The sequence below is a fragment of the Ictidomys tridecemlineatus genome, chromosome 14 (assembly GCF_052094955.1).
Source record: "Ictidomys tridecemlineatus isolate mIctTri1 chromosome 14, mIctTri1.hap1, whole genome shotgun sequence".
Classification (NCBI taxonomy): domain Eukaryota; kingdom Metazoa; phylum Chordata; class Mammalia; order Rodentia; family Sciuridae; genus Ictidomys; species Ictidomys tridecemlineatus.
Genome location: NC_135490.1, coordinates 1035105 through 1061860, shown reverse-complemented (window position 1 = coordinate 1061860; position 26756 = coordinate 1035105). Strand labels below are relative to the sequence as shown.

General features: G+C 51.6%; 1 protein-coding gene across 14 annotated transcripts in view; it reads right to left on the bottom strand.

The window, feature by feature from the left end:
• Dlgap2 (DLG associated protein 2) overlaps nucleotides 1–26756 on the bottom strand; it is a 653188-nt gene that overhangs the window by 41411 nt on the left and 585021 nt on the right. For all 14 annotated transcript variants that reach the window (XM_078030719.1, XM_078030713.1, XM_078030712.1 and 11 more), the window contains 2 exons: nucleotides 12333–12480; nucleotides 3999–4218 (listed from right to left, as the gene is read on the bottom strand). In XM_078030719.1, coding sequence (XP_077886845.1) covers nucleotides 3999–4218; nucleotides 12333–12480 — 368 coding nt within the window. The remainder of the gene's footprint in view (nucleotides 1–3998; nucleotides 4219–12332; nucleotides 12481–26756) is intronic.

Genomic DNA, 26756 nt, shown 5'->3' with positions numbered 1-26756 from the left:
GTCACACATGTCAACGTGGAAAACTCAGCAGGTAGCTACGTCTGAGCGTCTGGTCCCCCCAAGGGCATGGGCTGGGGTCCTCACTCAGAGGGGGCTCTGGGCGTTCTGAGACCATGGGGTGCAGCCTCTTGGTGGCATTAGTGACTCCTGGAGAGGCCCAGGGAGCTGCCACCCGTCACCATGTGAGGAGACAGTACGAAGGTGGGGCGCGGTTCTTGCTGGTGACAGCTGAACATGCCTGAGTCCCCACTCTGATGGCCCACCCTCCAGGCGGGGAAGCCAGAGCCACGCCCTCTCCCCACGGTGCAGGCCTCTCCCAGCTCCTCTGGTGGCGGGGCTTGTCCTTTGCTCCTCACGCTGGCTCTACTGTGCCTGTGGGCTCGCTTCACGGTGGCAGTCCTGGTTATGGACAGTCCTGCAGCCAGGACTCCAGGCTGGGGTCTTGGGGACACATCTCAGCTGGCTTTATTCAGGACCAAGCTCTGTTGGAAGCTCCTTGGGGCTCCTGGAACCTCCAGCATGCGTGGCTTGAGAAGAGCTAAGAGTCACCTGGTGACCACTGTGGACGGACTCCACATGGAGCCAGTGCTTGTGGTTTCTTTGAATCACACACAGGTTTCTGGTGCGGCGCCGGCAGGAGACGTGGCTTGGCGCTAGGTCTGGTGGTGGGATGGCGTGGGGCCTCACCTGGCGATTGGCAGCCATGATGGGCTGGGTTCCCCAGCCCCAGAGTGAACTTGGCTCTGCTTGGTTTGCCAAGAAGAAAACGGGTGTCTGTGGTTTCGTGTCTCAAGGTTCACGCTGGGCCAGCGTCAGCAGAGACTCATCATTCACTTACGAGCGCCCACCCCTTACACACCCAATGTACGTGGTGTAGACCAAGCAAGGCCTGCACCCCGCACGTCGCCCTCTGCCCTTGTGGCCTAGGTTATGACTTTAGATCATCTTTACTCCAGGAACCAAGCCACTTTACCAACAGCCCATTTGATGTCCACATCTGGGTTTTTAATTTGTACTCTCTACTTTCTCAAATCCCAGTTTCAAAAACTGTCCCCTATCTTTGTGGGAACGTGCATATTAGTTGCAGGGCAATCTGGCCTAACAGGGAGGTCACTGAAGGAGCTTGGGTTCAGCTCCCGAAGGAGTCTCCCGCCTCTGAAATGAGGCCTGTGTGAGACCAAGAAGGCCCCAGGGGGAGGACTAGATGCAGCCACTTCTTCAAATGGAGAAGCAACACTTAGAGACAGAAACAAACCCACGGTACTGAAATGTACTCGTCTCAAGGCACCTAATGATAGAGCCGCTTTCTCCTGTGCTAGCACAAACCCGCCTGGAAACAACCATCACAGACCCCAGAATCATTACAGGCTCCCTGCCATCCTGCACGGCCCCACTCTGCCGTGACGCTGTCTAGAGTCAGCTGTGACTTATGTCGAGACGGTCGGAGGCCCAGAGAAAAGTCCCTGTGGTCTAATTTCAGGCCATTTTCCTGCACAGCATCAATAATACTCCTTCCCTAGGAAAATCAGGTGAGATGCAAAGTCAGACCAGAAAACCTGCTCGATAAATCATTTCGCAGATGAAAAAGAAACCAAGTGTGAAATGAGGGCCAGATGCTCTCAGATCTGCCCAGCGGGGGACACTCGCTCACAGGAAGGTGTTTCCTAGGAGGGCCAGTGGGTGGGGTGTCCAGCACACGCTGCACCCCCACCAGCCTGGGTGCCCTGCGGCCGGGCCGAGCTCCTCCAAGGCCAGGAGCAGTCGGGCAGCACTGGAAGGACACGCCCACCACCCTCCAGTCCCGTGTTTCCAGGGCGAGAACACCTGATATCTAGGTACTACAGGGGCCTGAAAACCACACCACCTGTTCACAGGCGGGGCAGGCCAATGATCACGCCGAGTATTATGTTTCAACCTGCATAAAGAATTTTGCCTAAATGAATCTTATTCCTCAAAACAATCCCTTTGGGGGCGATGTGGCTCAGCGGTAGAGCGCTCACCTAGCACGGGTGAGGCTCTGGGTTCAATCCTCAACACCACATAAAAATAAATAAAATGAAAGTATTGTGTCCAACTACAACTAAAAACCTTCATACAAAAACTAATCACTTTGGGATGCTTCTGAAAATAACCCTTTTGGATTTGCTTTCAAGAGCTGGTTTTAGAACCATAAAAGAAAATCAATTTGCCAAAACAGTCTCTTTCTACACACCCACATACCCCAACAAAGGTCAGCTATTAAGTGTCAGTGTTAGTGTGAGTACTTACAAAAGTAAGAAGTATTTAAGTACAAAATAATGAAAATCCTCTTGCCCCCTGACAGGAAGCTCTGGATCAAATTGGAAGTTCAACTATCGTAATCATTTAGGCATTCACATCCTGAATGTCTTGATAATTTTCTCTACCCTTTTGTTTTTCCAGATGGGGCTTTTTGTTTCTTTGGGCTCTCATGACCCTATTTAACGGATCGGGCTCACGCGGTCTAACTTGTACTTGCAGAGGCAGATGACGGCCGGTGGCAGGCAGGGCTTGGAGCAGCAGCAGGGCTGTTGGAGGCTGCTGCCCCACGGTGCCTCGATTCTGCCCGGCTTCTCTCTGCTCTGCCTGTCCAGCCCCAGGCCGTGCCCCGACTCTGACGCTCCGTCGCCGTCTAGAGGGGATTTGACTCAGAGCTAAGGCCGAGATTTGGACAGAAGGATTTTAAAAATGTATTTGGTTTGTAGAGTTTTTAGAATATGTCATGTGTGTGGTAAAGACGAAATAGAGTGTATGTAAATCAGAATTCTAGCCTGAATCGGGCGCTGTTCCTGGGTTATTCTGTGAAATCTGTCTTGTGGCTCTCTCTCCACAATGATGGCCCCGAGGAGTGAAGCCATTTTCTCCAGATCAGTGTTGTTCCCAGCACTTCTAGGCCACGGCGGTGCTGGGCGGTTCACCTCAATGACAGAGATGGGAAGGGTCAGGACCCAAGGCCGGACAGGGCCATGGGAGGTGAGGTCTGTCCATCCACAGGCTCCACCCAAACCCCTCTCCAAGTGCGAGGAAGGCCTGAGCGCTCAGCTTGGGCTTCTGCAGCTGCTGTCCCCAGGTCCCCGCTCGCCTGGCAGTGACGCAGCCGGGCTGCCGTGAGTGTCATGACTCACCCTTCCCAGCCTCTTTTCCTCCCCGACTCCCGTTTTTTTCTCACTTTATTGTGACAGAATCTGTTCTCTCTCCTTGGAACTGTACTTCAAACCCCTCTGGTACGGCGGTGGCGTTCCAACCCCCCAACACCGGGGAGCTCGCTGGGGGCACCGCGGGGTTTGGTGCTCCTCCTCTCTGCCTTCTCAGGCAGAGCAGCCAGCTGCGGCCGAGGGCTGTGCTTTATGGCCTCCCCAGGCCGTGCATATTCATTGTGACATAAATAATAATGGTGCAGTGAAACGTCAGCCAGAGATACTTGGTTTTAGGTGGTAAATTTTCAAAGGGGTGGATATGGTTTTCCATTAGCACTGAAGGAAATCGTGACACTGGATCCTTCGAGTCCTAAGACAATTAGGGAATTTACATTAACGATTGATTGGCTTTGCAGTGATGAATCATGTTGATGGATCTGCTGCCCGAGTGGCAGAGATTGAGTTGGACACTGCACTGCAGGGGCCCCCGAGGCCTTGCATGTCTGCTGAATCTCACTGCAGTCTATTTAGCTTCTATATTTAAAATGCAACCACCTTCCAAATGTCAGCACTTAACCTCTTCCCCTTGTACAAAACTTTACAAAAATTATTTTAAAGAACCTGCTAATTTATAGATTTCCTTCTGAGAAAAAATAAAGGCTATCCATGAAAGAAATGCTTCAGAACTATTATTGCAAATGTGACTTTGTAACACATGCAATTTGGAAAGGTACCAAACGCCTGAAGAGGGGAGGGCGCCTGTGGGAAGATGCACAGCTCCTGGGGACAGGCTGGGCACACCGGCAGGCTTCCTGCTGGGGAGTCAGGGAGGGTGCGCTTTACCTGTTGTCGACCTGATGGTGGATGTCATGTTGGAGGGCGTTGTCCCGGGGACACATTCATCATCCTGGGAGTAACCAGCTTGGATGGCTCGAAGGTAACTGTGACTCCTTGTTCGGAAACATCCGGGCAGGTCGAGGGCATCCATGGCCTGAGATTCAACTTCACTAAAGACGGATTCACACACCGACTCGAACTGCCCATTGATCTCTGCTTCACTCATCTAGAACAATCAACAGCACACTTGATACCTGAATCCAGCAGGGTTATCCCTACCACATTACACAAGAATCAGGAAGACAAGAATTCATCCCACGACATTCACCTACGGTCTTATATTTTCAGCACAGCTAATTTGAAATCAGCATTGGAAATCTGTTAAGCTTGGGAAACAATTTATTGAGTTATTTCTTACAAAACACGAAGATGCATAGCCACTTCCAGAAGATGATGAGATTCTGTGGACCCACAGTCAGGCTGGGCTGTGGGCTGTGGATTAGCAGGAAGACCCAGAGCAGGGCACCCACAAATCTCACACGGTGCCTGGCACAAAGCTGGCATTCAAACTGCTCACCCCTCCTCATTTCCAACAACCTGTCGCCCTTCTGAGCCACTCTGCCCAGGCAGCTCTGGGTTGGGGCTGTGCTGCCAGACCACACCCCAGTACAAGCTGCCTTAGTGCTTTCTCAGGGTAGAGGTTGCTCTCGTTGTCAGGGAAACGCGTCACCAGGGGCACAGCCCCTTCACCCGCCTCGTCGCCACTGTGTGAGCCAGTGCAGGTGAGCGGGACGCATCCTCCGGGGGTCTGAATGGAGCAGGTCATCTCAACCGCACCCCCAGGCTCCCCCCCTTAGCTTGAGGTGCTACATGTTGACTTCCTTTGATTGTGTAAAGATAAGCGATAATTTTGCAGACTTTCTCTTTCTCCTTCTCTGATGCTAAGGATCAAACCCAGAGCCCTGAGCATGCCAGGCAAGTGCTCCATCCTGAGCCATGCTCCCGCTCACTGTGCTCAAAGAAGCACTGTGCTGGCCCTAGAAGTTGGGGTCTGGGTTTGGGGGTTCGTGGGCTGCAACCTCAGCTCAGTCTTGGGGCTCTGCTTTGGAGACAGCTGGGGAAGACACGCTCCTTCCGAGGTACCCTGATGGATGCTTGTCCATGTCCCTGGGACAGATCTGGATAGTTGAGTGGAAGTCCAAAGCACTGAGGGGATGGGGAGGTGGAGTGGGGACTTTGAGGCCTGAGGAGCTGGAATGGGGCTGGGAGCTCAGGCCAGTGCTCTGCTAGGGCAAGGGGCTGATATCAGCATGAACACGTCAGCTCTTCTATAGGGGCATCTCTCCACGGGATGGACCGCGACTTTGATAAATGACCTGTCACGTCTGCGTACTCGTACACCCTGGGCCTCTCCCTCACGTGGTTGTGCACCCACCAACATGCGTGTGCACTTGGGGGTGCTTGCCAATGACACTGATGGGTGGGGCTGAGTCTCCCTGGGACACAGCAAGAAGACAGAGTCAGAGCTGGGAGGGGAGCAGCGCTTATGGGCACCTGCCAGCTGCTCTGGCCACCCCTCCTGCTCGTCTTCCTGCCCGCCCTGTGCCACGGCATGTGGAGCAGAGCTCTGGGGCTCAGGCCCAGAGTCCCGCTGGCCACAGTGAAGCCCAGCAGGTGCCACTGGGCATCAGGTGCTCTTCTAGGCTCAGGCCCCTTGCTCTCAGCCACAGGCCTCCAGCTTCCCAGGACCCCTGTCTCAGTGCATGCCCAGGACTGTCACTCACAACTCCCCCAGGCCCGCATCAGAGCTGAGAGCAGATCCTCCACCCTGCAGGGCTCATGGCTTGTCCAGTGGCACTGGGGCCAGGTGGCCTCCTGCCCCCGCCACCGCTCCCAACTCCCCTCTGGCCTATCCCCTCACTTTCCTCCTTCTCCACCCACCAACTCCCTTCCATCCTGTCGCTGATGCTTACATTGTCACCCCTCAAATATCTACCCCTCTTGCTTCTCTGTCCCTCTGCCCTCGCTCCTGTATCTATCCCTCAGTTTCTGTTCATCTGCTTCCCCTCCTGCTTCTGTCCCCCGATCCCTCTCCTGTCTCTGTCCCCTGCTCCCCTCCTGTCTCTGTCCCCTGCTCCCCTCCTGTCTCTGTCCCCTGCTCCCCTCCTGCTTCTGTCTCCCGATCCCCCTCCTGTCTCTGTCCCCTGATCCCCCTCCTGTCTCTGTCCCCTGCTCCCCTCCTGCCTCTGTCCCCTGCTCCCCTCCTGCCTCTGTCCCCTGCTCCTCCTCCTGTCTCTGTCCCTTCTTCTGTCTCTGCTGCCCAACACACACACACAAAGCTGAGGAGGGACATGGGCCTCTCCCTTGGTGGTCTCCTGCTGTACGGCTGTGGGGGCTGTGAGGGTATCCTGTTCACCCCAGCTTCTGGGACTGTTGGAACGTGCTGGCAGCTAAGTCAAAGCAGCTCTTCAAACACCAAGTCAGTTCATGTCCCCTGGGTGTCCGCAGAGGAATGCCAGGGCCAAGGAGTCAGAGTCTACCTCTAAGACAGAAACCCATGCTGCTCTTCGCCCTGCGTGACACTCCTGTGGCTTCGCCCTGAGCTCACTGACAGGCCGCTGGCCTCTGGAGGGTGCTGGGAGGGCGGGGCTGGGGCCTGAGGCCAGGAAGGACAGTCTTGGGCCTGGGGGGGAGCAGGCTGGAGCAGGCTGGTGGAGCCTGGGTTTGCCCAATGGCCAGGGAGGGAGACCCAGCTGAGGGCAGACAAGCCTGGACATGCCACCAAGACAGCCGGGCGCCAGGTGGGTGTTCAGAAATGCTCCACTGTCTTGAAAACTGTCTGGACCAAGGCTTCTCGCCAGTCCCTGTCACTCTGGAGCCCTGGCAGGGTCTGACGCTGCATCTCCACTGCGGATGCACAGTTCAGCCCACACCTACCACTGCTCCTTCTGGCTGCACTGCACCTGGGTCCCCTGGAGCAGGGAGCCAGCGGGGAGGGAAGGGGCCCAAGCAGAGTGGAGACTCCTGTCCCTGTGTCAGGTCCCAGAGCCATCAAGCTGAGCTCTGCTCCCCGCCCTGCCCTCTGCCGGGCTGTCTTCTTTCCTGCCCATGGAGGACCTGGGTCCCCTGGAGCAGGGCACGAGTCACTGGGATAGCTGCTGCGGAGCTGCGAGTGTGGCTGGGCTCTCTCCTGAGCAGTCTGTCTCTCCGGCCAGCAGGGGCTTGTCCTCTCTCTCCTCTTATGAGCAAGGCAGTGCTGTGTCCCACACCTAGTTTTGCTCCATCTTGAAATGCCACCTAGCTTCCTGCAGCCTGAGGAGGGGAGGCCCCGGAGGGTGTGGACCCCGAGATGGAGCCCACGGGGTGCCATCTTTCTGAGACACCTTGGCCTGCTCCCGATTAGAATGCCTTTCGTCTCACCTCTGCAAATACAGGTGGTCATTCTGTTCTGTCCGGCACCTGAGTCTCAAGGTTCCTGTGACCTAGGACATTTGCCTTGTCAGTTGAGGGTGGGTTCTGTGATCCATGCTACCGTATTGAGCTTCAGAGTGGGTCACTTTAACTAGCTGTTTGAGCAGGTGGGATGGGGTAGCTAAGCCCATCCACCCTGTGAAGGGCAGAATCATTCCACAGGCTGAGCACAATGTGCTGGCTCTGTCCCCCATGGGTGTTGTCAGCCTCTGGGTGGCCTTGTCCACCTCTCCTGTGGCTCTGTCCAGCCAGTCTTCCTGAGAGCAGGGTCTTCATGCCTCCCGATGACCCCCACCAGGGCAAACCTGCCCATTTCTTGGGGTTTCCACGAAAGCATGATTGTTGTTTGTGTGTACAGACTTCACAAAGTAGAACATTCTTTCTTGTCATCTGGGGATTGTCACCTCAGGCCACGCTTGGGAATTCAGAATTCCATGAAAACCTGACAGAGGCCCCATGACTGTCCCTCATTGGCATGACACTGTGACGTTGCCTGGCCACTCAAAACAGCCGCACACACTCTCCCAGGTGCGCAGCTACCAGGGACCACTGAGTCCACACGCAGGAGTGGCGGAGGGACCAGCAACTGTCAGAAGGCACAGTTAGGGTTCTAGTTCTTTCGCCGCTAGGAGAACAGTGGGCATGGAGGAGCACAGTGTCACGGGCTTCCCTTGCCTGCCCTCTCTGGAGGGCTGTTGTCACCGGACCCAGGAATGTCCTCCATCCCTTCTCACTCACCTCCCACCTTCCTGCCAGCACCACTTCACAAACAATCGACCTGGGCTGAACGTGAAGTCACCTTGTGGACCTTGACACGGAAAGACATGGTCTAAACCCAGCCGGGGCCCAGGTGCTGCTCGCGTTTCCCCCTACGAGGCGTCTTGCTGGGTGGAGAAGGGCTGAGTAGATGCTGGCTGCTGACTCGGGTCTCAAGGTCCCATCCTGGGTTCACCAAGAACAAGATGTGGAGCGGCTAGTGCGTGTGAGTTTTCTCAAAACCGAGCGGGTGGAGCACTGGTGCTGCTGGGGTTGGTGGCAGCCTGTGCCGAGTGACAGGCACTTAACTGGAACCTGCTTGCTGAAGGCAAGTCAAGCCAGGGGGGAGGAGGGAAGGGTGGCTGCCACCTGCCAAGAGCGACTCTGCCGTCTGCGTGTGCCGTCTGGGGTCTGCACAGATTTCAAGCTGAGTTTTGGTGAACTAGCTACTACCTGAAGGGAAGCCGTCAGCGTGAAGAGCAGGCAGTCTGGTTGGCCACCCTCGTCTCAGGCACAGAGGGAGCTGCCCTGGACTCCAGCCCCTGAAGGCTTCAGAGCCTCCTGGACCCCTCTAGGCTTCAGAGAGGGTCCCTGGTCACAGGGATCACATGGGCGGGGCCTACTTCCCTGACCGCTCAGGAGTGTGGGGGTGGCTGCAGGCAGCAGCAGGTGACCTGGCCGAGGAGTCCTGGCACATGGGACCTCGAGAGCCAGGTCGGAGAGTCCTAGTTAGCAGTTAGCCATGGGTCTTTCCTGTCATCAGGAGAAAGAGCCAGGAAATGCTCTCTGCCACAGATGGAACGTTACCTACTTCTAAGAGAAAACCTGGCATCTAGGTTAGCTAAAGAGGTTAATAGTCCTGAAGTTATGGGCCAGAGACCACCAAGAGAGTGGAGGAAAAAGCTCCAAGTGCAACTTTCTTTTCTTTTAAATATTTTTTTTAGTTGCAGATGGACACAGTACCTTTACTTATTAATTTTTATGTGGTGCTGAGGCTTGAACCCAGTGCTCATACGTGTGAGGCAAGTGCTCTACTGCTGAGCCACAGCCCCAGCTCCCAGAGTGCAACTTTCCTCTCCCTGAGAAAGAATTGTGAATACAAAGACCATCTTAGAAGGAATCAAAAGTCTGTGTCAAAGACTTGCTTTACCCTGGCCAGCTGCCCAAAGTCCTGGCACAGAACCCAGAGGCCTTCTGCTCTGAGATACACACCGCTGCTACTGTTCACTATTGGCATTACAGTAAAAGCAAAGGCTGTCATTATGAGTGCTTGCTGTAAGCTGGGCTACTGCCTAAAAGCACCCAACACCCATCACACACGGCCATTGTGGCCCTGCTAATCACATTGCAGGAGGCAACCCAGCCCAGGATCTGTCTTTCCTGCAAAGGAAAACACCATGTGGGGAGCTCATGTGAACACCAGCTCTGTTTTAATGGAAGTTAAAATTAGAAAGCCACATGTTTAATTATATCCAGGCATTCAATTCCTGTTGGATGCTTACCACAGGGCAAGTGGCACTAACAGTGCCCACGTACTTTATTGCGGTTTGGCCAGCTGCAGTTCCGGGGTTTCCACTGCAGGGTGGAAACCCCGGAACTCCTCACCCTTAAACATCTGAGACCCTAATCAAGCATTAGAGTTCTCTTAGCAAAGCTGAATGCTGCTCAGGGACCTTCTGCCCAGGTAGAAATGGACACTGGGAGTGGGCCTGGATACTGCTCTGGGACCTGAGTCCTAGGTAGAGGTGGACTCTGGGAGCTGGGCTGTCTCTGGTCTGGGAGCAGGTGTCTAGGTAGAGGTGGACTCTGGGAGCTGGGCTATCTCTGGAATGGGAGCAGGTGTCTAGGAAGAGGTGGACCCTGGGAGCTGGGCTGTCTCTGGTCTGGAGCAGGTGTCTAGGTAGAGGTGGACCCTGGGAGCTGGGCTGTCTCTGGTCTGGGAGCAGGTGTCTAGGTACAGATGGACCCTGGGAGCTGCGCTGTCTCTGGTCTGGGAGCAGGTGTCTAGGCAGAGATGGACCCTGGGAGCTGGCCTGTCTGTGGTCTGGAGCAGGTGTCTAGGTAGAGGTGGACCCTGGGAGCTGGGCAGTCTGTGGTCTGGGAGCAGGTGTCTAGGTAGAGATGGACCCTGGGAGCTGGGCTGTCTCTGTTCTGGAGCAGGTGTCTAGGTAGAGATGGACTCTGGGAGCTGGGCTGTCTCTGGTCTGGGAGCAGGTGTCTAGGTAGAGGTGGACCCTGGGAGCTGGGCTGTCTCTGTTCTGGAGCAGGTGTCTAGGTAGAGATGGACTCTGGGAGCTGGGCTGTCTCTGGTCTGGGAGCAGGTGTCTAGGTAGAGATGGACTCTGGGAGCTGGGCTGTCTCTGGTCGGGGAGCAGGTGTCTAGGTAGAGGTGGACCCTGGGAGCTGGCCTGTCTGTGGTCTGGAGCAGGTGTCTAGGTAGAGATGGACTCTGGGAGCTGGGCAGTCTCTGGTCTGGGAGCAGGTGTCTAGGTAGAGATGGACCCTGGGAGCTGGGCTGTCTCTGGTCTGGGAGCAGGTGTCTAGGTAGAGGTGGACCCTGGGAGCTGGGCTGTCTCTGGTCTGGAGCAGGTGTCTAGGTAGAGATGGACCCTGGGAGCTGGGCAGTCTCTGGTCTGGGAGCAGGTGTCTAGGTAGAGGTGGACCCTGGGAGCTGGGCTGTCTCTGGTCGGGGAGCAGGTGTCTAGGTAGAGATGGACCCTGGGAGCTGGGCAGTCTCTGGTCTGGAGCAGGTGTCTAGGTAGAGATGGACTCTGGGAGCTGGGCTGTCTCTGGTCTGGGAGCAGGTGTCTAGGTAGAGATGGACCCTGGGAGCTGGGCTGTCTCTGGTCTGGGAGCAGGTGTCTAGGCAGAGATGGACCCTGGGAGCTGGCCTGTCTGTGGTCTGGAGCAGGTGTCTAGGTAGAGGTGGACCCTGGGAGCTGGGCTGTCTCTGGTCTGGGAGCAGGTGTCTAGGCAGAGATGGACCCTGGGAGCTGGCCTGTCTGTGGTCTGGAGCAGGTGTCTAGGTAGAGGTGGACCCTGGGAGCTGGGCTCTCTGTGATCTGGGAGCAGGTGTCTAGGTAGAGGTGGACGCTGGGAGCTGAGCTGTCTGTGGTCTGGGAGCAGGTGTCTAGGTAGAGATGGACCCTGGGAGCTGGTCTGTCTGTGGTCTGGAGCAGGTGTCTAGGTAGAGGTGGACCCTGGGAGCTGGGCTGTCTGTGGTCTGGGAGCAGGTGTCTAGGTAGAGATGGACCCTGGGAGCTGGGCAGTCTCTCTGGTCTGAAGCAGGTGTCTAGGTAGAGGTGGACCATGGGAGCTGGGCAGTCTCTGGTCTGGAGCAGGTGTCTAGGTAGAGATGGACACTGGGAGCTGGGCAATCTCTAGTCTGGAGCAGGTGTCTAGGTAGAGGTGGACCCTGGGAGCTGGGCAGTCTCTGGTCTGGGAGCAGGTGTCTAGGTAGAGGTGGACCCTGGGAGCTGGGCAGTCTCTGGTCTGGGAGCAGGTGTCTAGGTAGAGGTGGACCCTGGGAGCTGGGCAGTCTCTGGTCTGGGAGCAGGAGTCTAGGTAGAGGTGTACCCTGGGAAGTGGGCAATCTCTGGTCTGGGAGCAGTGTCTATGGGAGATTCCTGCCTGGGTGTGGGCTGTACAGGGATCTTTGATGGCACCAAGTACAGTACTGTGCTCCCTGCTCTTTTCTTATTATTGCTCTTTTTCTGGTGTGGGAGGTGCTTTGCCTCTGGTAAGGCTGGCACTCTCCTGTGTGCCATTCCCTCATGCTTGTGGCTCTTCTTACTATATCTCCGGGGTTGAACTTGAAGGAAGCCTATGGCAGAGCCATTCTCTGGTCCCGTGTTTTTTGGGAAGGGAAGACTTAGGCATTCAGTCATCAGGAGACCAAGGGTTGTCCACTGGTCATTGCTTATTCAGAGCTGATCAATGTAAAAGGGACAGAGTGCTAAATGTCAGAAAAATTAATCTTAAAGTTCATTCATTCAGTCAAAGCTAATGACAGGCAGCACCTGCACAGTCTACACGTGAGATGCTGACCAGGGATGCTGGCCATCACCTCCCGGGCAGGAGGCAGGGACCCAGAAGGACTCCCGGAGTTCCCACCTGGCTCACGCAGCTGGCCTGGCTCAGGGTGCTCACGGCCCGCATGTAGCTCTGGTTCCTTGAGCGGAATTTCGGGGAGTTGTAGTTGGCAGAGGGGTCCAGGCTGTGACCGACCGGCACCTCACTTGCAGCTTGCAGGTAGCTCTGGCTACAGGAAAAGAGAAAGGAGAGAAGGTGACCAATGAGATCCAGGGACCGGGGGCAGGGAGCTCGGGAGCTGTGTAGGTTTCCACCAGGATGTTGGTCTTTTGATGGATAACATTGCTGCATGCGAATATTCTGAGATTCACATCCACAAATGTGAATTTCATCAAAAGTAATAGGGGAGGCTATTTACAAAATTGCTTTGAAACCTGACTTTTTATGGCCAGGTGGTGAAATTAGGATCATTTTACATAAAAATAAAAAAAGTGATGAAGCAATTATTATTCATATAGCAAAACAGCAAACTCAGCTCCTGAATTTAAGCCAAGAGTGCTGAAAGCCTCATAAAAATCACGTTAGCTTTTTGGCAACTTAACATTACTTGAAAAAATAAAAAAATAATAACTTCGGTTATCACTTCAGTTTAAAATTATGCAAAAGGTCAGTATATCATGCAAAGTGTGCCAAAAGAGTAGACCGAAGAATCCATCCATTGTATTGCCACAATGACCACTGCCTTCCAAGTTCCCTTAAAAATAAATACATTCTGGTTGGGCACGGAGGCTCACTCCTCTAATCCCAGTGGCTCAGGAGGCTGAGGCAGGAGGATGGAAAGTTCAAAGACAGCTTCAGCAACTTAGTGAGGTGCTAAGCAACTCTGTGAGCCCCTGTCTCTAAATAAAATACCCAAAAGGGCTGGGGATGGGACTCAGTGGTTCAGTGCCCCTGAGTTCAATCCCCCTTACTATAAATAAATAAATACCTTTTGGTCCTCCTTCTGGACATTTTGTAAAACGTTAAAAATGTGGGAAGATCTTGAGGACCTTTGGCAGATAGAAAGCCAAACCTTGTTCAAATTTCTGTCCAATTTGATCTCTTTCCTTTCAGGTTTTACCTACAATTTTTCCATAGTGCATACACTTCATTTTATTTTGTAAAACAGTGGAGGACTGTGGACAGACATCTCTGATCATCCTCTTCCCTGTTTTGGTTCATGATGGGATATCAAGTGTCACTGCAGTGGCCTGGATATAAAAATGCACATAAACACTAGGTGAGCACCTCTGACTTCATCAATGGGTGCTAAAGTGTGTCCTTTTTCCCCCCCAAATTAAGTCTTAGTGTAATTTGTGTTCTCTTTAGTTTTTGGTACTGAGAATTTTAACCCAGGTGTTTTATTGCTGAACCACATCCTTTTTATTTTTATTTTGAGTCAGGTCCTGGCTTTGTTGCTGAGTTTGTTCTTGAACTTGCACAAACCTTCCTGTCTCAGCCTCCCAAGTCACTGGATTACAGGCATGAGCCACTGTGCCCAGCTCTCTTATTTACTTTAAAAATAGAATATCAGAGAAAAAAAAATTGAACTCTATAAATTCAAATTAAGTGAAGCCTATTATAGATATAAATTCATTCTTCCTAACAAAAATAATTTTTTGCTTTAAAATAATGTACATAGCATGCTCCACCTTCTACCCCCTGCCCCCAAGAACAGAGTGGGGAGCGTGTGCCGGAGGGCTGTGCAGGGGAGAGCCGAGCTGGGAGCTGCCTGGCCCTGGGTGTGGGAGCAGGGTGCGGACTTCAGGGCGTCCGCTCACACAGGCCCAGCACTGTGGGGCCCGTAGCTCCACAGCAGGCCTGGGTGGCACCAGCAGGGCTGCCCCTGCCCTCCTCCTTGGATCCCCCAGGCCACCTGAGGACAGGTGGGCAGAGCTGCCTCGACCATCGGGTTCCCTGGGGCAGAAGAATGTCGGGGGCTCTGACGTGGACAGGCAGACTCCTGGAGGCCCTGCCCCGACCTGCTTTCTTTGCACGTGTGCTCCCTGAACACGTGTCGGCAGGGCACCGCTTGAAGAGACCGCCTGAGCGGTGGGGCAGGGCTGCGTGGACGCAGGAGAGCCGCAGGGCAGGGTGGTGTGGGTCAGGGGTGGCCTTGAGCCGCGAAGGCTCTGACCTGCTCACTCTGTCTTTGCAGATGTGCAGCCCTGCCCCCGCACTCCCTCGAGGTCTCTGATCCCATGCTTTCCTCTGTACCGGTGGCACAGGTTCCTTGTCTTCTCCAGGTCGACCTCCCCTGCCCATCGGGCCACCATCTCACCACCCCAACGTTCTCAGTGCGGAGGACGTGTGTCACCTGCCACCTGCTCCAGAAGGCAAGGGGCAGAGAACCCTGGACTCACTCCTGCTGGTCCCCATGGGTACTATTTCCAACTGGTGTCTGGCGCTGGAATGGTGGCCTCAGCTCCCATGGCCACCCTGTTGGTGGCCAGTGGGTGGCATCATGGGGGATCCACATATCTTGTGATTCTGTGTTTCGAATGTTCAGTGATTCTGTTTCAAAGTTGGGTGTGCCCCTCAAAGGGTGCCATTGTAGGGACCTAATACCAGTTTCCTGTTAAACACGACTCATGTGGTTCACGTCTGCTGATACTGCAGTGAGCCATTTACCCCTGGACCAACCCACCAGAGTGGGTCTACGGCCCTTGCGGTGAGGAGGCAGAACCCGAGGGCCATGGATGCAGTGCCCCATGCTCCCGCCCCCACAGAGCAAAAGCAGAGCTGGGTCCTGAGCCCAGGCAGCCCCTGCTGCAGGACTCCCGCCCTTCCCTCCAAGTCCACAGTTGCCAAGATGTGAACAGAGAGCCCGGGCCTCTGGCCTGTTACCCAGCCCAGTCATCCCTGGTGCCGGACCCCAGGGGAAGCCAGGCACACCCTCCATGCTCTTTGTCACCTCTAGATCACTGACAGTCCCCAACATGATACTGCTGTCGTCGGAGGCCAAGCCGGCTCATGCTGCGGGAGTGGCAGAGGACATGTGTTACCTGCCACCACATGTGCCTGGATAGAGCAGAGTGCTCAGTGTGTGGCCACTTCAAGGTTTGGTTTTTGAACTTTCTGGAATTTTCTTTTTGAATATTTTCTACCTGTGGTTTGTTGAATCTGTGGACTTAGAACCCAGGTATATGGAGGGCTGGTGAATGTTTAAAATAGTTTTAAAACCTGCTTTAGTTTCATTAGGCTTAACAGGTTTTTATTGAATTTATCAGTGTTTTATGATGTGGTGTCGTAGAGGATCAGGTACCCTGTCCATCACAGAGCTGGTGACTGGCCATCAGGAGCCAAGGTTGGAAGCCAGCCAGGGTCACAGCAGCCAAGTCAGGTTCCCTCGCCCCCATGCAGCCGTGAGCCCCACAGCCTCTAGTTGTGACCTGCCCCTTGCTGCTCCAGAGACCCCTCCTCAGGAGTCCCGCACATCGGGAGGCTGCCTTCCAGCCACCGAGTGATTCCCTCAAGGTGGACCTCTTACTTTGCCATAGCCGACGTCGGAGAGTAAAACAGCCTCCCACATAGATCTATTGGTAGCTCTAGAAACTTTACAAGGAGACCATAAATCATTTCTAGAAAAACATGAAAACACTTTTTTCTTCTAATTTTTGCCTTAGAAATGCTGCCTGTATTCGATGGTCGTCTGTGCGTGAGACTGGAAGCTCATTTTGGAGAGCTAGGGATGGAAAGGCGACCGTAGGAAAGAGAGCAGAGGTCCCCCAGGGTCCTGCTGTCCTCCACTTGCAGACTGCCCAGAGCTGTTTGTTGAGTCCTGGGCTCACAGAGCTCACCTGTGACTTCAGAGCACCATCAAGATAAACCTACACCCAAGTGCATGCCCAAGCACGTCTACTGGGCAGGGGTGTAAATGACTTGGAACACAGACAAAAAGCCCCCTCTGTGGTTCTGTGCAGGTCACCCAAGGAGAAAGTGACTGCAAGTTCTCCAAACCAGTGTGCTCTTCCCGAACACAGAGGGCCATTTCCATCTTACAACCTGCACCCCCGTGGAAAGTCCAGCTTCCTCCAGGGCCTCAGGGGGAGAAGGGAACCCGTGAGGCCCTCAGATGCGTGCCGTGCCTGCTCCGCCGTACAGAGGTCCTGCTGGGGTCTTTCGAGTTCCCACTTTGGCAGGGCGTGGTTCTTCTACATGGCTTCTATGTCCAGTCTAGCTGCCCTTTGGCCTCTAGGAGCCAAGGGAAGATTGTCCCCTATCAATCCTGACTGTTAGTGCCCTGCAGCCCCCTCCCCACCAGGCCTCCCCCCGGCTCAGGAAACCCACACTGCACTGGCCCCTCTCCAGATGACCTGCCATGTCCCTGGGGGCCTGCTTGGGGTTTCTGAGCAGCAGCCTCCCTTCCTGAAAGGCCCTGCTCCCATGCCGACTGTTCGTTGAGGTCATGGTATTTGGTTGCCTCCTGGGGAGAGGGTCTCAGCACTGGAATCTGCGGGTTCCACCTACAAGCCTTGACACGTATGTGCACATTTCCCCCACGTCCTCTGCTGCGCCCTGTGCAGCAGGTTCTGCACCTGGCTCCTGGGCCCGGGAGCTCAGGCCACCCACGTCTGCGAACACTGTCACAGGTCCCAAGCTTTCTCCGTGGTGTGAGGCCAGGTCCTGAAGGTCCCAGGAGGATGTGGCACAGCAGTGCTGAGGGATGATCCACCGGCTGGGTGCTGGGTCTGAGCACCATCTCTGCAGACTTTGCAGGAGAAGCTCAGAACCGAGGTCTCACAGGGACCCCAGGAGAGATCTCGGAGAATCACCTCACTTCCTGCCTTTCAGATGAACCCCCAGGAGCAGCCAGGCACAGGAACTGCCTGGGGACCAGCACCTGGGTCTCCGGCTCAGCTGCCCGGCTCCTCCTGCTCCCTGTCTGCTCCTTGGCACCTCCTCTGCTTCTCCAGGACTTACTAGTTGGCTCTCGGGGACTCCTCCATGGGAAGGCAAGAGCCCCGAGTCTCGCTGGGGCCAGGAGGCACGTGGTGTGCAGAGAGGCAGGTGAAGCAGCTCACCAGGCCGACATGGACTTCAGACCAGCGGGAAGCGTTTCTAGTATCAGCAATTCCCTGAGGAGGGGAAGGGATGGCAAAGTCCCAGACCGTCCAAGACACTGTGCAGAACGAGGGGAGCCTCTGGGGTCATCAGGCGTTTCTGAGGGGACAGCAACAGTGGCACTGGGCAGGGCCAGGCAACAGTCAGCAAACGTGAACAGCAGAAGCACAAGGACGGTTCTGGACAATGTGTCCACTCTCAGGAGGCGGATGGGCACTGAGAGCTGTGAGCGTCTGGGGACAAGTGGCAGTGGCAGCATGTATCTGTAGAGAGTGGGGGCAGGGCAATGCCATTGGAAAGACACTCAAGAGGGGCGTGGTCTGTCCCTGGTGCCACATGTGGAGAGCAGGGTGTCAGCAGGGAACACGGTGGGACGTGTGGCAGAGCACGGGTCTGAGGCTGGTGCCCCTGTTCCAGTTCTGGCCTAACTGCTCACAATGGTGTCCCTCTGGACAAACCACCCCATTTCTCTGAGCCTCTACAAATGAGGATGGCAGTAATAGTTCCACAGGAGGTCTGCGGATGCCTGGTGACTGTCACCTGTGACACTGGCACAGCGTGTGTATGTCCCAGTGGGTGTGCTGTGAACAGTGGCCAGCATCGTGCTTAGCACTGCGCGTCCCTTTGAGATCTATGCCACAGCAGCACAGGTGATTTCAGGGTGGTGACCCCTGGGTCCTGACAGCATGGCATCGCTACCCCGCAGGGATGCAGTCAAGTCCTACGCGCCTCTCCAGTGCTCTGGCCTTGGTAAATGCCGCCGTTGGCTGCAGAATTTGCTGCATGGCTTCCTGGCGTTTCTGTGTGAACCATGAAGTGGCCTGAGGATGAGCTTGCGCAGACTGTGTGCCTCTGTTTTCTTATCACATTTACCTTTAACGTTACAATTCCGGCCGAGTCCATGTGTCTGCCTCAGCTGCTGCTTCCCTGGGCTGCCCAGCCTACCCAGTGCTCTAACCCCCTCAGGGCTGCAGGGCCTGGCGCCTATGTTTCCCTGGCTGCCCCAGAACAGCCCCGCCCACTAGGGCACACAGCAGCCGCCCTGCGTGGATATGCGATTTTAAATTAAAAGTGGATTCTTGGATTTTATTTATTAGAGAAACTCTTTATTTTGCCCTAGTGTTTCTGTGAGGTGTTTGTGCCAAGTACAGCACTCTGCCCTTCCTGAGCACTTGGAGGACGTGGTGCCACTGTGTCCTGGCCCGTGTGCCCTGCTCCCGCCCAGCTGCCATCTAGACGACCTCTTGGCTTCCAGAAGCTTGTTACGTGCACCTGGGTGTGACACTTTCTGTCTGCTTCGAGTTCCCCGGGTGACTTTGATCCACAGGTGTTTTAACCTGTGGAGACATTGGCCGGTGCTCCTTGAAGGGAACCGTTGTCCTCTGGCTTCCTGCGGCCCGAGTGTCCACCGCTGCACCTGTCAGAGGCTCCGTTCTGCTTCCCTCAACCCTTGACCCGGCTGTTTTCCCACCTGGTGACACCTTTTGACCTGTTTTCAGATCACCACCTTCTTTCTGTGATCTGGCTCTGTTCTGCAACCCACACGGTGATTTGTATTTTGGGTACTGTATTTTTCTGCTCTTGAAAACGCAGTTGGTTCTTTCTTTAGATTTCATTTCTCTGTTAAGTTTCCATGCAGAAGGTTGAAACTTGATCCCCGCTTCTCACCTAGTTCAAAAATCAATTCAAAATGGATCCAGAACCTTAACGTGAGACCTGAAACTACAAAACTACCATAAGAAAACCAGGGGACTCGCTTCGCAGTCCTGGTACAGGCAACGGTTCTGAACATGGCCCCAAAGCACGGGAAACAAAAGCAAAACCGACAACGGATTGCGTCAAGCTCAGAGGCTCCAACCAACAGCCCCAGGAAAGCCTGCAGAGCGGGCGTCTGCCAACTCTCCACCCCCAAAGGACGGGGGCCAGAGGGCACAGGGAACTCAAAGGACCTAAGAGTTTAAAACGTGATCCAGTTAGTAACGGGAAACGATCTGAACACACTCCTCCAGAATGGATCAAGCTGCCAGCAGATGTGTGCAAAGACGCTTCACCTCATTAGCCACCAGGAGATGCCGATCAAGCTACGCATCTGACCCCAGTTAAAATGTCTATTTAAAAGCCAGAGTTGGCAAGGACGTGAGCAAGAGGACTCTCATCCACCTTTAATGGGAGTGTAAGCTAGTATCCACCGTGGAGGTCCCTCAAAAAAACAAAAATGGAAGCACCATCTGATAGAGTGTCCCACTCCTGGGAACGTATCCTAAGGAAATGAAATCAGCATACCCAAGAGACACCTGCAAGCTACGTGGCTGAACTCTTCCCAAGAGCCAAGATCAGGAGTCAGCCCAGGCACCCATCAGCAGACGGATGAATGAAGAAAACATGGCACATGTGCACAATGAAGTATTACTCATCCAGGAAGAATGAAGCCCTGTCATTCTCAACAACCTGGTGGAACTGGGGGTGCCCTGTGAAATGGAATGAGCCAGGCACAGAAGACAAACACATGCTCTCTCCTCTGCAGGAGCCAAATGCAGCTGACCTGAGCGTGCTCAGAGATCCATCAGAGGCCAGGGAGGACAGGGTGTGGTGGGTGGGGAGCTTGGACTTCATCAGTATGTGCTGAAAGGGCACATCAGACCCCTGATACATCCAGTGAACACACGCCAATCAAAATCACACGATTAAAGGACTGTTTACCTTCAAGAGCAGAACCTTACGAGGCTGTTTTTATATAATGAGCTAGGCTAGGAACCGCTACTTTAGAGTGATCTTGAGCTGATTCTCACGTCTGGGTCGTCTCAGGCTGTTCTGATACAGGCTGCTTCCTCGCTCCCCTCCCTTCTTTTTGGTGTGGAGGACATGGTCAGAGGCCCTGGATTCCATTGTTCCTCCCAGGAGAGCTCCTCTTGGTCTGCCCAACATCCTGGGCTCTGGATGCCTGGGCTCATGCTCTGTTAGGAGTTGGTGGGGGTGTCCCAGAGCCGTCGGCTTAACATGGTGGGTCTCGGCTGCCCAGTGCCACCTGCTTAACTTGGTGGGTCACAGCTGCCCAGTGCCACCTGCTTAACTTGGTGGGTCTCAGCTGCCCAGTGCCACCTGCTTAACTTGGTGGGTCTCAGCTGCCCAGTCCCACCTGCTTAACTTGGTAGGTCTCAGCTGCCCAGTGCCACCTGCTTAACATGGTGGGTCTCACATGCCCAATGACACCTGCTTAACTTGGTGGGTCACAGCTGCCCGGTGTCACCTGCTTAACATGGTGGGTCTCACATGCCCAATGACACCTGCTTAACTTGGTGGGTCTCAGCTGTCCAGCGCCACCTACTTAACATGGTGGGTCTCAGCTGCCCAGCGCCACCTGCTTAACTTGGTGGGTCTCAGCTGCCCAGTGCCACCTGCTTAACATGGTGGGTCTCAGCTGCCAAAACGTTTTCATTTTCAGTGGGCAGCATCTGAAAACGAAGCAGTTCGGGACCCACCGTCTCTTATCTGGACTCTGCCTCTGTCCTCGGGCACCACCTCTGTTCCTCACCTCTGTCACCGTGGCAGCCCTGAATCCCGTCCTTTCACACAGGCACCCAGAGAACTCGGCTCTGGTAGAGATCTTCTTTCCCATGCTGTGAGGGATGAAGAGCGTGGGCAGACTCCCAGCCGCGGGTGTCGCGGGGTGCCGCAGTCTGGCTGGGCACAATTCAGGAGCCACTTGTCAAAAGAAACGAACTTTATTTTTAGAACTACAAACGCCAAGCAAAACAGCTCCTCAGGAAAAACCCTCAGAGCCCAACTGCCACCACCGGCTTCCACAAGCCTCTCCCCAACAGCAACCTCCCCACCTCCCACAATCCTCCTGCTCTTGAGGCCGATTGGCTGGGTCATGTGGGCGGAGCCAAAGAAGTTCCCCAATGAGCAGCTCCGTGGTCTGAAAGGGCAGGGAAACAGCCCAAAGAGCAGCTCCATGGAGGAGCCAATCAGCTAGATGTTGCTGGGGCCGCTGTGAGCCAATCATCAGCTGGCAGTCTGAAGGGCAGGGAAACAGCCCAATGAGCAGCTCTGTGGAGGAGCCAATCAGCTAGATGTTGCTGGGGCCGCTGTGAGCCAATCATCAGCCGGCAGCTGGAAGTTTGCTGGCAGCTGGAAGTTTTCTGGGGCCCCTTTGGCTGTGGCTCTCAACATTTGGTGGCTCGCACGGGGAGCGACTGAGGGTAAGTAAACTGCTCGCCCCTGAGGGCAGGGCGAGAGGATGGGCAGCCATTCTAAGTTTCCTCTTTTGTTTTGCTTCATTTTTGTTTTAACTTGCCTGTCCCTGGAGATGAGTGAGAGGGAAGAAAAACCGCTCACATCTGAGGAACAACTATTTGAGTCTGAGGGAGAAAGGACGGATGCACACGTCAGGAGGATAGAAAGGCTGATATAATGATTTTGTGTGGTTCCATTTTTATTGCATTCTGTCTCGGTTTTGTTTGGCGTCAGCTTGTTGGGTTGTATTATAGTAGAAATACGGGATCAGCAATTAGTAAAAAACAAACCGAAAGAGGGTTAAGTAAGTTGTTAGAGCAAGGAGGCATCCCAGTAAAATCAAGAGCAGTCAGGGCATACATCGACACAATACAAAAATATAGCCCATGGCTTTTTAAGGAGGAGTTGTTAGATATATCACAGTGGAACCATCATGGTGAAGATTTAAAAAGAATAGAAAAGAACAACCCAGGAACTCTGCCAGTTGGCACATTGCCATTGTGGACGTTGGTATCTGGTTTGCTTAGTCCAAAGCCTTCAGTTCAGACAATGGTAGAGGAAGGACAAGACATATTGATTCAAGTAAAAGAGAAGGTCTCTCAAGTTAGTCAGAAAGAGGAAAAGATTCAAGTAAAAGAGAAGGTCTTTCGAGCTAGTGAGACAGAGGAAGGAAGTTTAGAGCAGAAAAAGCCATCAGGGGAAAAGTTACAACAGGAGACTGCTAATAACACCTTTCTATCAGAGAGCGAAAGTGTCCAACCAACAGCACCACCTCTACAGGAGACTGCTACTAACACCTTTCTGTCACCAAAGGATGTAAATGTCCAATCAACAAGGCCGCCTCCATATGCTGGGAGGCCCCCAACCCCCGAGGTTGATAGTTGGGATCCTGAGACAGGATCTCAAGTATGCCCTGTATTTGAGGTATGAGGGCAGCAAATTCACCAGGGTTTAAATTTCAAATCAGTGAAGGAGCTAAAAGAGGCTGTAACAACATATGGTCCTCAAGCACCCTTCACTGTAAGCTTGGTCGAATCCATTACCAACTTAAACATGACGCCAGCAGATTGGGCTAATGTTTGTAAAGCTGTGCTAAATGGAGGACAATACCTGTTATGGAAGGTTGCCAATGAGGAATTTTGCAAGGAGACGGCTAGGCAAAATGCAGCAGCTGGTTATCCTCAGAGAAATCTAGATATGTTGTTAGGAAAGGAACCTTATGAGGATCGGCAGCAACAAATTGCATATGATCCTGGTGTATATTTACAAATTGCTGTAGATGCAGTTAAGGCATGGAAGATTTTACAAGGACATGGAGGTTTACAAGGTCAATTATCTAAGATAATACAAGGAGCTAATGGACCTTACGCTGAATTTGTAGATAGGCTTATTCAAACAGCTACCAGAGTTTTTGGGAATACAGAACAAGCAATGCCATTACTAAAACAACTGGCTTATGACCAAGCGAATCGTTGGTGCAGAGATATCATTAGACCATGGAAACAGGAAGATTTAAACACATATATTAAATTATGTAGAGACATTAATGAGCAAGAGCAAGTCATGGCAGCTGCAGTAAAACAGGCTTTAGATGCCAGAGACATTAATGAACAAGGGCAAATTGTGGCAGCTGCAGTAAAACAGGCTTTATATGCCAGGCCAAGAACATGCTACAATTGTCAACAAACAGGACATTTTAAAAGGAATTGCCCCATAGGAGGAGGGTTTAACAAAACTAGGTATCAAAAGAGTAGAATACCGGGTATTTGCCCACGATGCCGTAGAGGGAGACATTGGGCTAATGAATGCCGTTCTCAAACCACCATAGAAGGTACTCCATTATATTGGGCTAATGAATACCGTCCTCAAACCACCATAGAGGGTACTCCATTATCAAAAAACGAACAAGGACAAGGTGTTTATCCACAATATCGTGGACAAAGGCATCGGGCTCCGTTGCCAAAAAATGGACAGGGGGCCCCAATGCTCCGGGGCCCCAAACCACAAATATGCGGAGCACTGGAGGAACCCAGAAACCCCATCAGGGTAGTGCCCAGGACATCAGATCCCTCATCAGACAAATCAGAGGGAGCGCAGGGTTGGACATCTGCGCCTCCGCCAGATCAGTACTAACTCCAGAGATGGGAGTTCAAATCATTCCCACAGGGGTGAAAGGACCTCTTCCCCAAGGTACAGTAGGCTTATTATTGGGACGCAGCTCTTCTACTCTAAAAGGACTTTTGATAAGTCCTGGGGTAATTGATCCTGATTATGAAGGTGAAATAAAAATTATAGCCAGTTCTCCAAAGGGTATATCAATAATTTCACCAGGAGATAGAATAGCACAGTTACTAATAATACCAAGCCTACATGATAAATTTTCCAGTCATGCTATAGAAAGAGGTTCCAAGGGATTAGGCTCCACAGGTGTAAATTGGGCTATGCTTTCTTTAAATTTAGATTCTCGCCCCGTGCTAAAACTAAATATTCAAGGACATGAATTTAATGGGCAACTGGATACAGGTGCAGACCTTAGCATCATCTCTCGTCAAGAATGGCTGAAACATTGGCCATTACAACAGGCCACTCAAACGCTTCGAGGCCTAGGAGTGGCGATTAATCCCAATAGAAGTGCAATGGTATTAGATTGGAAGGATCCTGAAGGATGTGAAGGAACTATACAGCCATATGTATTGGATCATCTTCCTGTAAATTTATGGGGACGAGATGTCTTAGATCAATTAGGTTTGACATTAACAAATAATATCAATCAAAATGCACCCACTATTATGGCTAGACAAGGTTTTAGGAAAGGAAAAAGATTAGAAAAACAAGAACAAGGTATAGCAGCACCAATACAAATAAATCAAGGAACAGACAGACATGGGTTGGATTTTCACAAAGGGCCACTGAGACAATAAAAATTACATGGAAATCAGAAAGACCAGTATGGGTTCCTCAGTGGCCCTTGACTAAAGAAAAGACACAAGTAGCCCATGATCTGGTCAAACAACAATTAGTGGAGGGACATATACAGCCTTCTGTATCTCCCCATAATACTCCCATTTTTGTCATCAAAAAGAAATCTGGTAAATGGAGATTACTGCAAGATTTAAGAGCCATTAACAATGAAATGGTCATTATGGGACCTGCTCAATCGGGGATTCCTCAATTGTCTACTTTGCCAAAAACTTGGTATGTTTTAGTTATAGATATTAAAGATTTTTTTTTCAATTCCAATTCATCCTGAGGATAGTCCACGTTTTGCATTTACTATCCCTGTACTAAATCATGAAGGTCCTGATCAGAGATATGAATGGAAAGTACTCCCTCAAGGGATGGCTAACAGCCCAACTATGTGTCAAATTTATGTTAACAAAGTAATCCAGCCACTTAGAAATCAAAATCCTGAGCTACAAATATTTCACTATATGGATGATATATTATTAGCACACAAAGCTAAAAACACATTGCTAGAATATTATGCCACACTTATAAACTTATTAAAAAATTATAATCTAGAGATAGCAATAGATAAAGTACAATTAAATTTTCCAATTAATTATTTAGGAGTTCTATTATCCTCAACCATGGTCCGTCCACCAAAAATTCAAATATGAGTAGATTAACTCAAATCACTTAATGACTTTCAAAAGTTATTGGGAGACATAAATTGGATAAGGCCTTATCTAGGTATAGATAAGGAGAGTTGGGACCTTTATTTGATATCCTAAAAGGTCCATCAGATCCAAATTCACCCCGAATGTTAACGCCTGAAGCAAGAAAGGCATTAAAAATCATTGAAACATATATGGAAAATATGCATTTGGATAGAATTGATATAAGTCTGCCTTTATTATTTATTGTACTACCTACAAAAAATATTCCTACAGGAGTATTTTGGCAAGAAGGTCCATTATTATGGATACATTTATCTTATTCTCCTAACACTATTCTTACTAGGTATCCTGAGGCTGTAGGACAATTAATACTCAAAGGAATAAAAACAGTAAAGGCTGTGTTTGGAATTTCTCCCAATAAAATTATTACTCCATATACTATGAATCAAATTGATGAATTAGCTAATGAGTTAAATACTTGGGCAATAATCATGTGCAAATCTAATGTTTCATTTGATAACCACTTTCCATCTAATCCTTTATTGTCTTTTTGGTCATTGCATCCTGTAATTTTTCCAAAAATGACAAGAAAAACACCTATCATGAATGCTCCAAATATATTCACTGATGAATATATTCAAATAATGGTACAGCAGCAATAGTTAAGCCTGATCAAACTTTTACATTTTTAGTACCCAAACAATCAGCTCAAAAGGTAGAGCTTAATGCAGTACTACAAACTTTTGTGATGTTTAAAGATTCTGTATTTAATTTATTTTCTGACACTCAGTATATAGTTAATGCTATAGTATCCCTTGAAGATGCTGGTAGGATTTCCCCTTCTTCTACTGTTTTCTCTTTGTTTTCCACTATACAAAGTTTAATCTGGGACAGAAAAGATCCATTCTTTATAGGACATATCAGGGCACATACAGGATTGCCTGGAGCCCTTATTTTGGGCAATGATTTAGCAGATAAAACTACACATGACATACATATTTTCTCTACACTAGAAGAAGCTATAAATTTTCATAAAAGGTTCCATGTCAATGCTAATACTTTACAAAAGGGTTTTAAAATAACTAAGGAACAAGCTAGACAAATAATAAAACAATGTCAAAATTGTGTGACCTTTTTTACCACAAGTTAATCTTGGAGTCAATCCTAGAGGATTGATACCTAACCATATTTGGCAGATGGATGTCACACACTTGCCAGAATTTGGGAAATTAAAATATTTGCATGTTACAGTTGATACTTCTTCTGGATTTTTGATGGGCTCCCTTCATGCCGGAGAAAAAACTAAAGATGTTATAGCTCATTGCTTACAAAATTTTGCCACTGTGGGCATTCCAAAACAGTTAAAAACAGATAATGCCCCTGGTTATACGTCTACCTCTTTTAAACAATTTTGTTCATCATTTGGCATTACTCATATAACAGGAATCCCATACAATCCACAGGGACAAGGCATAGTTGAAAGAGCTCATCAAACTATTAAAATGTACTTATTAAAACAAAAGGAGGGAATTGGAAAGGGGTATAT